Raw genomic sequence first — 14,343 nt, forward strand, 5'->3', positions numbered from 1 at the left:
AGCTTACTTCTGCTTCACAAAATCTTTGCAACAGTTCCAGGTATTTTGTTTTGATATTTACACCCTGATCCTTTGAGTCTTGTTCAGCTCTCAGCTTCACTGCTTTTCCCATTTCTTAACTCCATTGCTTTGTTTTGAGTTTTGAGAATAGACCTCACAACATACCCTTGCTAGGCCATTCATTATTTTGCAAACCTTTACTCCCCTCTCTCATGTACCTCCTTTCTAAAGCCAAGAGACTGAATCCCCTCAGTCCCTCTATGGGAATGTTTTGAAACCCTTAATTATTTTTGTCACCCACCTCTCTTTCCCAGCTTTGTGATTCCTTCTGCAGATGCCAGAGGCAGCTCTGCTCACATTATTCCAGATGCAGCAGTATATGGGTTCTCTGTATATATCACCAGTGCATTTCTCCTGCATCCCAATTTCCTGTTCCTTTCTTGTCAACACAGCCGTAGGCTGAACTTGGTTTTCGTCAGCCTGTAAGTGACAATGTCCTTCTCAAGGGGCACGGCTAGTGCCACTTGGAAGGCCTACAGATTGTTTACGTTCTCCCTCTCTTTGCCCTCAGCTTAGCTTACCTTTCAGTCTTCCCTACGGAGTTCAATTTGCTGTTGTGATGACTTCACATACATAGCTCTGTCAGATGTTCTTCCCTTCCATCCCTGGTCCTGACTAACACAAATAAGTCGGTGCCATCTGCACTTTCTTCTCTCTCACTGTTTACTCTTTTTGACAGATATTTTAATAAACAGATTAAGTAACACAGAACTGTTGCACAAAGAGCCGGTCCAAGGTTAACGAAAGTCTGAGTAAGCCTATTGCACAAAATTGTTTATGAAAGCAGGGGAAGCTGGAGACAGATAGGCTGGTACGTGCTGAATTGTTTAGACGGAGAACACAATGATAAAAAGGTCTTCAAGGCTCCTGGAAGGTCAGGAGAATGAGCTAAGTGATTCTGGAAATCAGAAGAAATGTTTCATAGTTGGAAGCATTGAAATGAGTTTCAACTCACTAACATAAATGCAATGAGGTTGCCAGCCCATCTTCTACACTATTTATCTAAGACTTGCCAAATGGAGAGGAAAACCTGAGAATTTTCCATTCATGGCTTCTAGTCCTACGATAGTTTGGGATACTAAACCTTGCCTTGATGTTGGTGGTAATGTATAGTCCTAATGCTGTGAGACATCCTGATCAGATCAGTATAAGAAATGGTATTAGATCTCATGTTCACCTCTACAGCCTTTGCCTACAGCCAACCAAGGTCATCTCAGAGATGAAGGCAAAATGGGATTTTGAAGCTCAGAGATGAAGGGGCGAGGGCTGGCACAAGGTCTTCTGCCTTTGGAAGGAAACAATGATGGGTAGGGATAGAGGTGAGGCAGGGAGGTGAGCAGAGAACTGCAGCTGTAACCATGAAACTGGGTTTCATGTAGCCATGAAAAAAAAGGTTGCTGTTAACATCTCATCCTGTCCTGGGCTCAACTACCCCAATTACCAACATGGCCAGGCTTAGCATTCTTTATGTATCCCTTCTGCTAACTGGTTGCCAGAATTAAAATCTCTCACATCCATGACTTCAGCTGAGGCCAGCTTCTGTGCCACAGTGAAATTTTAGCTTTTAACCCCTCCATGCTTGCTTTCTGTAACAGTACTTGTCTGTTACCTTACCTGAGGCTTTTTGAGAGTCTAGCTACATTATTGTGACTGATTGCCTGTTATCTACCACATTATGAAAGAATTCTCAAATAAATGATGGGAAAAGAATAAAAAGGAAATTAATGGGACATTTTTCTTTGCAAAAAAAAAATATGGTAGATGATCTTAAGCCATAGTTCTGCTGGTTTGTGAGTCTTCTGTAATATTCTTTAAATTATTGTCTGAGATAATTCGTAAGGTTCATGACTCTAACAACTTTTTAAACACGTATTTTTTATTTGTTGTACACCAATCCTCTAGAGCAAAAACTGTTTCTAATGAAATTGCACATTTTTTCTTGGCAACTTAGTCACTTCCTAAATTCAGTTCATTGGATGTAGCCACCTGGGTCTGGGGCTTAATAATTAAAAAAAAAAAAAATCAGTTGTCACTTATTTAATCACTGTTTTTGCTCTCATTGTAGTCTTTCTTATCAGGAAGAATTATTCCTAGTTTTAAAAATTCCCCGCTTTTCAGCAATTAAATTTACTAGAGTCACAAAACTGCCCCTGTTGTCTTGCTTTTCTCCCTTAACTTTGGATGATCCATAGAGCCCACCAATTGTTTGGTAGGGTTCCATCTTCTGATTAACTCCAATAATTTGTTTAATTCTTCCCTTTCTCTGTTCCTCAAAATCAATTTCTATCCTTTTTACATTTCCTTTTATTACTCGCATGGTGGTGCATAAAGGTGGTCTTAAATGTCAAATTTCCAAATTTGAAAGATTTTTTTCTACATGTCTTGAATACCCTCTGTCACTTTACTGTTTAACTCTAGAAGTTTATTTCTTGCATTCGTGGTTCAGAAGCACATTGGAAATTTATATATGCATTCTGGAAAGCAATGCTCTCTCAAATAAAGTCCATACAGCTTTACTTTTAACGATAGGGAGTTGATTAATTTTCTCATTTTGTTAAAATCATCTATTCTGTTTGTGTCATACTCTTTCATATCACATCTGTCCCTTTGACGTCAAACCTAATAGTATATATTCACTTTCTGAATTTTTACCTGAATGTTTATTAAGATTAGATCAAGGTGTTTTTTTCCTATTGCACTTGAAATTTGCAATTTCAGGAAGCAGACATCTAGAGAGATGGGCAACTCTCTCTGACCTGCTGGTCCACTGTGCTATTAGACTTGCTTCTCGATAGCTGTAGTCTCACATTATTATGACTTGTTGCTTCTTCCACCTCTGTCAATGCCACACACTCAGTTTCATAATTTATTGGTTTTTCTTATCCAGAGACTAATATAGATAGCTCCAATAATATGTATAGATATTGTATGCATACCCATACAATATCCAAGGATTCATATATTTCATTATTCAGTACTGCTGTTCTTCTATTCAAAATTGTTGTTTTTCTTTGTCTGTCACATCTTCACCTGTACTTTTAGTTCTGCATCTCACCACTCTCACATGTAATTGCTTCTCTCTGCGTAGTTGTAACTACGGATAACAGCACTATATTAGTAATTGTAGCTCACGTGGTTTTGCAATGTTTGTTGTACTAAGATCTTTCTCTATAGTAAAAAAACTCTAGTTAACATGTTTGTGACTTTAATTTTCTTGACTTTGTATATAGATATTTGTAGGTTCCATTCTTGATGAAGACCCTTTTCTTATTTAACTCTTCTATTTGACATCCTATCTCTTCAAGACTGTTTGTTTTGTTCTTATTTTGGCCCTACTTTAGGTCTGTTGTAATCCAATCCAATCCTGTACCAGTATATTACAGACATAGACAACAGATGCATCTGTCCATGTTCTCAGTTTCTGTTGGCTTCCCCTTTGCTCTTAGTTTATGCACCCTGTATCTTGGCTATTTCAGATGGCAGTTGTCGATCCACTTTGGCCACAGTAAATCCTATAACTTCTGTATCACTTTCCCTGTGTCAAAGACTTTTTAGTGTCTATTAAACGTTTATGCCCTTGCTCTAGCTAAAACTTGGTTTGGAGTTACCCTGACTACCCTTCATGCTGGGGACCTGGTTTAGCAGGAGTGGGCTGTCAGATGATAGGGAGCCATAAAGTGCTTTCTCCCATTTTTTTGTCTCAAGTAGAAATGAAAACTGTTCCAGTGTGTTACTGTCAGTATTATCCCTCAGCCTGCTTACTCTTCTGTCCTTTCTTTCGTACACATTTGTTGTCCTCAAACCTTTGTGCTTGGGTCCCTGCTAGATACTGAAAGAGGTGTAGTGCACATACCTGGACACACAAATTATGTTCTGATGTGCTTCATTTACACAAAGCTGCCACTGGGAGATGTGGCACTAAGATTAGATGCATTTGATACTCAAAAATGAGTGTACGTGAGAAGCACTAAGGGGTCAGATTAAACGCAAACAATGACAGGTTGTTATACGAATTCAACATTAGTCAAACCTCTTCCTGATGAAGGGGGTGAAGATCATCTCCAAAGAAAAAAGGCTACAGTAAGGAATGGAACAACTCTTGGTGGAAATTCCCACTTCCTGTTCTGTAAAGCACAGATTTTCATCAGAGATGCAAAAACTGGAATGAAACCTATCCTGAGGGATCGTGCTAGATGGTGAGGAAGTTGGGCGTTACAAGTGCCTCTAAAAATGGCTGTCTTCAATATGAATTCAAAATGGGATTTGAGTTAGCAAGCCAGAATGCCTAGATGCATGGCCCACACTACCATTGCGGTGCCAAGATTACATGGAACGAGAGGAAGGGAGAGACAAATGTTTCCTGGGGGCACCCCCTGCAAAGAGTCTATGAGAGACTTCTTTGGAAGACCAGGAGTCAATCTATCCAATACAGTCCCATATGGAACTGTTCAGTTCTTTGAGATGTCCAACTGCCTGACACCAACAGGGAAGAGACAGAGTTTGGTAAATCAACTTGGCTCAGAGGTCTCTGCTTGCTCATACCCAAGGCCTCAGCGGTGATGGCGTAGATCCAGCAGTGATGACAAGCTGAGTCATTTTGGAAACAACCAGGTCAGCTATAAGCTGTCTGTCCTCTTCCACATGCTCCCCAATCAGGGGCATAGAGCTGTCCATCACCTGCCACAGGAAGGAAAAACAACAGTTAGTGAAGAGGTTTCCTGGTGCCAGATGCCTTTTTCAACTCACCTCTCACACCAACCTGCTCTGTGTCTTCACATTCTTGCCAACACCTCTAGTCACCACTCCATGCTGAAAGATGCCTGACTTTCCTAGGTGTGGGATTTCACTTAGATGGGTTTTTTTTTTTGTGAAATGGATTGTACTTTCACCCACTCCCTCATCTTCCTTCCCCTCACAACTTGGAAGCCAAGACAGGCCTTCTGGTCTCTGGAGGCTTTCTAATCACAAACTTGCTTCTTCACATGTCCTGAGGAGATGCCTCTGAGGGATGAGGTCTCTCTGGCATTGTCACACAGTATTTGGGGGTGACATTGCAGCAGAAAGGGCCACAGGAGAAGGGAAACAACATGTACCAAAGCCTGAGGAGATGAGGGCAACAGGGATTGAAGGAAACCAGGAAATGTTTGGGATTAATCAAGACAAAGCACTGCACCCTGAGAGGGGAAATAAACACCACAGATGTGTAATGAATAGGATGTCACCAAAACAACAGCACCCAGTGCGGGAAAGTAAACTTATTCTCTGCATGTCTTCTTGATTTTGTTGTGATACAACTGCTTCCCAAGCAAGTGCTACAACTGTGCTGGGGAAAGCTGGGAAGAAAGACATGAGGGAAGGAGAACTATCAAAGGGACTTTGAGGTAAGAAATGGTCTGGCAACAACAATAATAATGAAAGCATAGCAGACCCTCAGCTGTGTAGCGGCCCTAAACATCATTTTCAACAGTTCATCATAAATCAAGTGCTTTGCAAACATTAGCTAAATCCCACAGGAAGAACTGCACTGTGATGAAGTTAAGATTCAGCTGCACTAAGTGTAAGTGTACCAAAATATCAGGGTTGGAAGAGCTGATTTTATTTTGCTTTTATTTTTAAAGCAAGCATTAAAAACCTTGGAAATGCAGAGTTAAAGGCTGCATTGCTCAAGAAAGGCCCTGACTCATACTCAGATAACCATCAGAAGCACACTCCACCCTGGCAAGGCTTCAGGAGTCCACTCTTGGAGTGAAACGGAAAGTTTTGCACTCTATTTTTTTAAATTTAACGTAAGGGAAATCAGTGAGGTGACTGAGTTTGTTTTCAAGTATTTTCTTGTAGAAAATCTATTAATTTGGATTTATTTCTATAGGTGTCTTGTAAGAACACTAGAGAAGCTGCCTGGGAAGTTTTAACTGGGGTTTGCGTGAAGAGTTGGTGTTTATATCCATGGCCTACTTGACCTAGGGGGTGAAAGGATGAGGTTAGAAAATTAGATGGCAGTGCTCAGCCAAACACACAAAGTAGCTTTTCATTCCACTGTCCACTTTGCTGTTTCTCCTGTTAAAAAATGAGATGGAGAAAGGACATGTCCTGAGCAGCGTCGGAGAACGGCCAGTTCCCGCCTGTGTCTCTTCACCCAGTTCTCCTGGGGGTCCTCCAGCAGGTTCCTGCGCAGGTTTCCTTCCCCTCCACCCCCGACTTTAAAAATATTCGCTTTTCGTTTGGTTGTTCTGATTCATGCGTGAGAGTAGAGGTCCCAGCTCCTTGAGACGCACCGTGCGAGGGACCTGCCTGGCCACTAGATGATGCCATTACCCTGCCAACAGCCTCGCCAGCCAAACCCAGCTGCTGACTCCCTGAGCCCCCTTGCGAGTAACTGCAGTACAGCTCTGGTCAAAACACCCCAGACCACTATTTCCCCGTTTTAAAGGACTGCTTTCCCCTCCTTCTGTGGCAGCAGTGGCTGGAGAGAAAGGGGAAGATGCTGTTTTATAAAACAAAGGCACCAGGGGGAATGAACCCTGGAGCAGGTCCCACCTGAACTAGTGGAGGTGCACCAGGGATGAGCGTATCTGCTGTCCTGCTGTGTCGTGTCTGGCATGGAAATGTGAGCTGTGGGAGATTGCAAATATGGGAATGAACAATCACATACATAGGGAAGGCCTTTGAAAATGGCAGTGGTTTCTGTGGGCAAAATAACACAGCTGGTTGCCACCAAACTGAAAAGAAGCGTGAGGTGTCACCTTGCTTGTCCTTTGGGAAAGGGGAATTGCTCTGGAACTGGGCAGATATGAATGCTAATGCTGAAATAAATCAAATGGATGAGAGAAATATGTGAATCACAGACAGATTGCACTCATCTCTTCCTGGGGAGATCACAGAACAGCTGTGCAAGACAAGAAGATGTCGGCACATATGGACCCAGCCTTTGTAGCTGCCCAAGGTCAGAGGCTGCTCCTGATGAAGCTGCTGTTGTTTGATAAGGTGTACGAGGGGGGAGCGGAAAGTGGCTTGGCAGAGAAGACACTCAGGAAAACCCTGTCCTGTTCCTCCCCCTGCACCTATCTGATGATGAGGTCTGAAGGCTGGACTTGTTATTCCATGCTCTGATGCATGAGCATGGGGCGTTAGGTGTTTTTTTAGGGAAGGAAGGAAACAGATGATTAGATGTACCAAAGAAATGATATGGCAGTGCTGAAGGGATAGGCAGAGCTTCTTGCAGGGCAACAAGGAGCACGTCTAGTAACGTGTGGCAGGTAGGACTTAGCTGATCCGAGAGGAAGAATGAATCATGTGAATCATTTTACTTGCCATCCACCTGCTTCATATTTGTCAGTGTAGCAGAGATATGGAAAAAGGTTAGATTACAAATAAAAAAGTGTTATTAAACCATTCAATCTGCTGAGGTCTTTTGAGAATCTGGTTGCTAATAGGTGGTACTGAACTTGCAGTGTTTTGAGGATCTGGACTTCTGATCAAGTACTGACTATTCAGGCTGAACATTCCCTTAAAGTGACACAGTTTTTCAAAGCAGAGGAAAAGTAGTATCGGCTTTTACCGTTAAATTCACAGCTGTTTTAATAGAATGAAACTTTGAAGAAATCTATTGATTTATTCAAGGTTTTCAGTATGAGCCATGAAAATGGTACTAAAGTGTGCTAGTGCTTTGAAGGGCAGAAACATACCAGATTCTGCTGTTTGCCATGGGAAAAGAAGGTGAAGTTCAAGTAACAGCAAATACCATGGGTGCAAGATTACTCTTGTGCTGTGTTGATAACTCATCTGTCCTAATCTGATTCTGTTTGCAGCAAACCACTGGGATAAATCTCTGTTCACAGAATTGCCCATAACTACCTCTGTGAATCTTTCCTAGAGAACTGCTTTGCACTGTGAAAATTAATTACTGCCTGCAATTGCATTGTGCAAATTCCTTATTTGTTCAGCCCATTTAGACATGCTTTCTTGTAAAATGTCACAGCACACTGTTCCTTCTCACCAAGAAAAATACAACTGTCGTACTGTCAAACAACTTTTTTTTCTCCCACTGTCAAAAGAGAAAAGCAAAATAAAGGATCAGTTTCAGACCAAGAAAAGTACCCCAGGAAATAGGCTGGAGGCAATTAATTACTTGTCAGCATCCCCCTCAGATCTGCATAAAGTAGAAAAAGTGCCTGTTTGGCTTTGTTCTGTTCTTTGTATTGTGCTATTCTACTGCTTTCCAACAATGTCCATCAGCCTGGCATCTGAATGCCTGCTAGATGTTGGTACATCAGGCCTGCTCATTCAGGTTCTTTGCTGGGATAATTCAGCATGACCGATCTGAAGCTGCTGTGTTTCTTCTGATTTATGTCGTATTAGATCCATTGCTTTTTACCTTGGTTTCAGAGAAAGAAATATTAGCGTGCATTTCTCTCTGTGTGTAAGCTGATGATGTGCTTTTCATCCAGTCAGTCACATACAAGGGCAGATGTGAAAACCCAGAGGTACACCCAGATAGAGGCATATAATCCTCCAGGACACAATTAGCCATGTGTGCACGTACCTAGGCTTATGTGCAAGAATAGATGCAGGGATATGAAAAACACATCTCACATCTGACCATGTATAGACACAGTCCAAATGTCCTTACAGTCGTCTCGAGCAAGACTGCTTTCTTGTTCTTCCTTTCTCAGCTACACGTGCACAGAGATAAAAAAGCACACAGCAGGGATATTGCTCTGGGGGATGCTCCTCCAGGTGCTGATAAATTGCACACAGGAGCAGACCCATCAGCCCTGGCCCCATCACTTCAGGAAAGACGAAGGCTCAGCAGCGCTTGGTTGCTGGCAGCACACTTATATCACATGGCCTTTGACAGGTCACTGCTCCCCGGAGAGCAGATACATAACGCAGGAATGTGCAGTCGCTGGAGGGCTCATGTGGTTCTCATCAGCATCCCAACCCTCAGCGGGTGGGACCGCTCTCCCACACATAGCTTTCCAGTGTGTCAGCACCCCTACATGAAGCCACAGGCTGGCCCTGCTCATCTTCCTCACTGGCCTGTGCTAGGGGAGTTTACAGCAGGTCAGATGCTGTGTCTCCTTGAATCACATAGTGACAGAGGCACTTGCTTACTTGCCAGATTTTGTCTCCCCCAGAGTGTCTCTTAAGTTTCCACTTTGATTTTCTGGCCAACTTTCACTTCTCTGCTCTGTTAGGATGACCTGAGTGTGCTATTTACCCCACTCCCACATCTGCCTCCCTGCGTGGTGAGGAGCACATTGGACTTCAGCTCTCAGAGCCACAGTCAGTCCCACTCTGAACAGAAGTCTGTAGACCACACTGCCCATAGTAACCTTGTGGTGCTTTGTCTTCCTGGTCTGTTGTTGCAGTGAATGGTCTCCAGGCAAAATATTTTAGCAAATACACCTGTTATTTAAATAAATTGCTTCTGTAACTTATCAGCCTTTTTGCTATACGCTCGCCATTTATTTTACTCTTCTAAATTAGATGCAGTTAGGATTTTTGTGACTGCGGTTCCCCTTAAAGTGATTGGAGGAGAAAAACAGGTTTGTTCATAGAGAGATGGAGATTTTTAATGAACTGAATCACCTGCTGGACCCCTGTGTGAGTAATGGGGGGAGTTTAACATGACTAATATACTAACATCATCTGGCACCTGAATTCAGGTTGGACTGAATATGAGCACGTTTATTCATGATGCTGTTATCCCTGCTAGCAGCTGTGAGAGATGTGCTGGCTTTGCAAGTGCTTAGCCTAGGAAGGATGGTACTGGGGCACTGGGGCACTGAGACACATCAGACTTTGGATACTGCCAGCAACACTCGCAGGCTGTTATGTGCTTGATAAGAAGGCAGCTTCATGTCTGTCCCATGCTGGTCAAGTTCTGCACAGTCGGAGTTTATCAGCTGGGAAGCTGGCAGTCACACACTGAGAAATGAAGGCACTTCAGCCCTGACACGTTTCTGCATGTCTGCCAGTTTAGCTGGGACCCTAAATCAGTTTCTTGCATATCAGTAGGCCACTGTTTGGAGGATACAGGTGGGCACAGAGGAGCAGTGACTGCTGGACCATGGACACAGGGTTAACTGAGCACATTGCTACTTGTGAACTCCAAGAGTGTGTGTTTGCAGGTCCACTTCCCAAAGGAGACTTGCATTCAGGTTCCCCATGCTCTCACCTCAATGATATAATCTTTTCCATCTTTGCTGTGGACAGCTTTGACGGCACAGATGTCAAGACCTCCAAACATTTCTGCGCAGGCGTCTGCCCAGAGTCTGTACCTACAGAAACCACAGAAGCATGGCTTGGGATTAGCTATCATCAGGTAGTCCACCAAATACAGCCACCTGTCCTGCTGCCCATAGGCGCACAGAGAGATTCAGGAGCCCTTTTTTTGTCACAAGGCAACTTCATACACATTGCCTCCCTCTCTTGCACAGCAGATGGAGCAAAAAGAAGAATCTTGCCTAAAGTGTGTCTTCATTTGAAATTGAAACAATTCTGCCCTCAAAGTCACTTTAAAATGTTTCTTTCCCTCCTTGGTATTTACATCAGATCTCTGGCTGGTTGTCATTTAGCCAAGCTATAAATATTTAGCTCATTTAATCTCCCAGTAGTGTTGGCCCCTTAGCATTTGTATTGGCTTTGCCTGAAAGCCCTCCATTATGCAGGCAGCTTTCTCCTGATAAGATGTCCTGCACATTAGGGCTGGAACAGGATCAGAAAGTGAGTACAGAACTGAGCAAGGAGTAGCCATCCCCTCCTTGATCTGTAACCCAGTGGCTCCTGCTTTTCACAATCTACTCTTTCAATTTAATCCTTTTACAGTCTCCTGCTGCCTTTCTATCCCCTGGGTGTTGCTCCTAGCCAGGCAGTCCCATCACACGGGCCAGGCACTGTGTTGTCAGAGGGAGAGCTACAGGCTTGCAGCCCTTTTCTCTGGCCATCCCAGGATGAGAATGTGAGCTGGTGGCCCCTTAGTTATCCTGCTGTCAGGGGAGAAGAGAGAATGACAAGAGGTGTATTATGGCGGGACCGTATCCCCCCTACTGTGGAAATGGGGAGGGAATGAGGCAGCCTGGTTTTATTTCCTGTGCAGCTGTGCCGCAGTCCTGACCATTTCAATAAAAATAATAATCTTAGAACAGCAGATCTGTAAGCAGGACTATGACAAAATGCGGAGAGGGGAGGGAAGGCCACAGTCTCACAAAAACACTGACATTTTGAAGACCCTACAGGGACTGGGAAAAGAGCTGTTCTGGCCAAAGAACAAGTTTAAGTCCTTGAAGCCAGACAGCATCCCCATAACTTGACAATATAATGATCAACTTGTGTGAACACAATGTCTGTGGGAAGAAGCAAGAATATGGCTTGTATGACTACTGGTGCTCTCTTATCCCTAATGAGGAAGCCAAGCATGTTCACTCCAGCCCCCCTGATGAAGACAACAGCTGAGGAGGAGTCAGTAGCATAAGAGAGACTGTGGACCCTGTGAGCGAGGCAGGAGGCACAGCAGGTGTCCCTCCTGCACTGCTTTGGCCCCACACCCAGGGCCACTATCATGGAAACCACCTCTCTTCCTGAGGGATGTGTCTAGGTGCCACACAGCTAGGCTCGGGGAATTGTCTCTCCCAGCAATCCCAATAGTTTCACATCTTCGATGTTGTTGGACCTAGATGAGCACTGCAAGGTGTCAGGGCTGCTGGGGTGGAATAGCAGTACTATGGGATAGAAGAGTGTATTTATGCATATGCATCAGGGGTAGCATTTGCAGGGGATTTACTGCCCTTTTGCCTTAGTATTACCTGAACATGTCAATCCTTTCGGCTTCTGTTCAGTACAGTAGGTACTTCAGGTTGCTCCTGCTCATCAGAGGATTTCAGCACACTCATGCCTTGCTGCCTGAACTCATGACTCATGGGATTTCTTGCATTTATGGTTGGATTAGGCTATAGTGGTGAATTGTGGTACTACATCTATAAAATGAACCTTCAAAATGCAGCATGGCAAGGATCTGGGTTTTAGTCCTACAACATTGCAATGAGGGACTGTCTACCCTCCATCTCTCTAGCTTCAGCTGTGTTGTAGACAACCAGGATGCATAATAAGGTCCAGTTACCACAGTTCTGTCAAGGTCTTGCAGAGTCACCTTCAGCATCTTTGGGGCTTGGCTTGGCTTCCCTGTTGCACAGAACTGAAAGTGCAGAAGGGGCCTTAGATGATTACCCGCACAATTCTTGTATCCCAGAGAGCAGACATTTCTTTAATCTGGTCTGAAAGAGTATAGAGATTGGCTGTCTCCTCCAGGAAATTGATTTCTGTGCCATGCATCCTTACTCTTAGGAATTATAGAAAATGTTCAAACAAAACTTTTCCACTATAATTTAAGCCAAAAATTTCTTACAGTATTGTACTAGTAATATAAAGATTAAGTAATGTCCGCTTAGTAGCCTTTTACATATTTGAAGAGCTTGTGCTCTTTAAGGTTTTTCATCTTCAAAATGATGTTCAGCTTATGGACAACTTCTTCCAACTCTGTGACAGCTAATGAAGGAAAGTGAACCTCTGCACTGCAGGCATAGATTCATTATGCATGAGTCAACAACTCTAGTGGAAAAATATCAACGGTCTGCCAACTGAAAAAAGTGAAAAACTACCTAAGCAATTGTTGCATGCTTTTCTCATGGGATGATTATGTTTTCTCTGAGCATTCCCTTTATTGTCCTTTGGGATCTCTCCAGTTCCTTACTATCTCTCTTCAAATGTGATGCCTCAACCTGGACAGAGTCAGAATTCATCACAATCCTGACAAATTGGAGGTATAATCTGAAAAAATCTCAGATTCACCAGGCATGAGTTGCCTACACATGATCTATGGATTCTATAAACCTAAGAATAATTTACTTAAATAGGGTGGAGAACTAGTGACTCGATAGCAGTTCTGCAGAATAGGGTTTAGGAGATATAGCAGAGCCTAAGTTACCATGAGTCAATAATGTTGTGCAGTTCCAATATTAGCAAATATCACAGTGATTTGAATATATGGAAGTACCGTCTGTAGATTTTAGTGTGTAAGATGTGTAAAGCAATTCCTTCTGCTCCGTTCAGCTGCAAGAAGACCTTGGCTAAAACAGTGTTCACTTTTGGGAGGCTAATGCAAAAAAGTGCTTTCAACACTTCAGCTGACAGAATTTCTCTCTGTTGAGCAGAACAAAAAACACTTTTCTCTGTGTGCCTCTCATTAGTAATGTACTTAGAATAACTTCTTGTTACTTCTTGTTATGTGCTGTGACCTTTCTGATTTTATCCCTACATGTTTGTGCTCGTGTGCTTGACCTTAGCATGCTGGTCTTGTTTCCTGTGGCTACATTCACTGAAGATCTAATGATTTAGCAATGTTGGTCTCTAGCTGTACTTTCAGTCTGTTCTCCAAAATAGGACAATTTGCCTTTGTGTCATTAATATTTTTTAAGAAAACACTTAGTCTTTTAAACTCCTTTATCCAGCCTCCCGGGAGACCCCACTTACTGGTTCTCTCAATTAACCAAAGTCTGAAGTACAGTTCCTCCCTTCTAACCCAAGAGTTGCTAATACTGTCTTTAAACCCTCTTCCTTACCTCTCTGTCATTGCGATCTGTTCTAGCATTGCAGAACCTGTGTTTGCCTTCCAGTTTCCAGAGATGGATGTCCTCCTAGGAAAACAAACCAAAAACATAACCTGAACATGAAGATACACTCCTGACCCATCCTCCCTCATACTGTAGTCCTCATTCTTGAGTCAATGCTTGTACAGGAGGGGATGAGGTGAGGCTCTTCCTCACAGAAGCTTTTCCAAAGCCTCCCTGAACAACACTCCATAGAGGTTATGTTGTTTAGATTCATGAAAAACTGAATGAGGAGTTAGACAGGGTAACCTCCAAGGAATCTTGAGCACACACCAAGCTCTCTGAGTACTTTCTTTATACATCAGGCCCAGGATTGCCGAAATGCCTGTAGAAGATCTCTGGAATAATCACCCTTGTGTTCTACAATGGGTAGCATCCTCTTCCTGTGGCAGAGCAACTCTCCAGGCAAACATTTGCCTCAGCAGCTTCACAAATGTCAGCTCTGACATTCTGGGTTTCCCTAACTTTGACTTCAATTCTGCTGGTGTCATAAACTATATAATGATACCATCTTTTCACTGATTTTTCATTGACCTGTCTATGGCTCACTGTGTCTGGACTTGGAGAATTCATAATTGCAAAGCTGTTGGAGTCTCGTTAGCTGCAACTGATGGTT

At 43.1% G+C, this 14,343-nt stretch overlaps 1 protein-coding gene across 1 annotated transcript in view; it reads right to left on the minus strand.

Moving 5' to 3' along the window:
- SYN3 (synapsin III) overlaps positions 1 to 14,343 on the minus strand; it is a 206,431-nt gene that overhangs the window by 10,032 nt on the left and 182,056 nt on the right. The window contains exons 9-11 of the mRNA XM_065838673.2: positions 13,680 to 13,754; positions 10,241 to 10,343; positions 4,603 to 4,737 (exon numbers count right to left, since the gene is read on the minus strand). Of these exons, the coding sequence (XP_065694745.1) occupies positions 4,603 to 4,737; positions 10,241 to 10,343; positions 13,680 to 13,754 (313 nt within the window). The remainder of the gene's footprint in view (positions 1 to 4,602; positions 4,738 to 10,240; positions 10,344 to 13,679; positions 13,755 to 14,343) is intronic.

The sequence above is a fragment of the Patagioenas fasciata genome, chromosome 1 (genome assembly GCF_037038585.1).
Source record: "Patagioenas fasciata isolate bPatFas1 chromosome 1, bPatFas1.hap1, whole genome shotgun sequence".
Classification (NCBI taxonomy): domain Eukaryota; kingdom Metazoa; phylum Chordata; class Aves; order Columbiformes; family Columbidae; genus Patagioenas; species Patagioenas fasciata.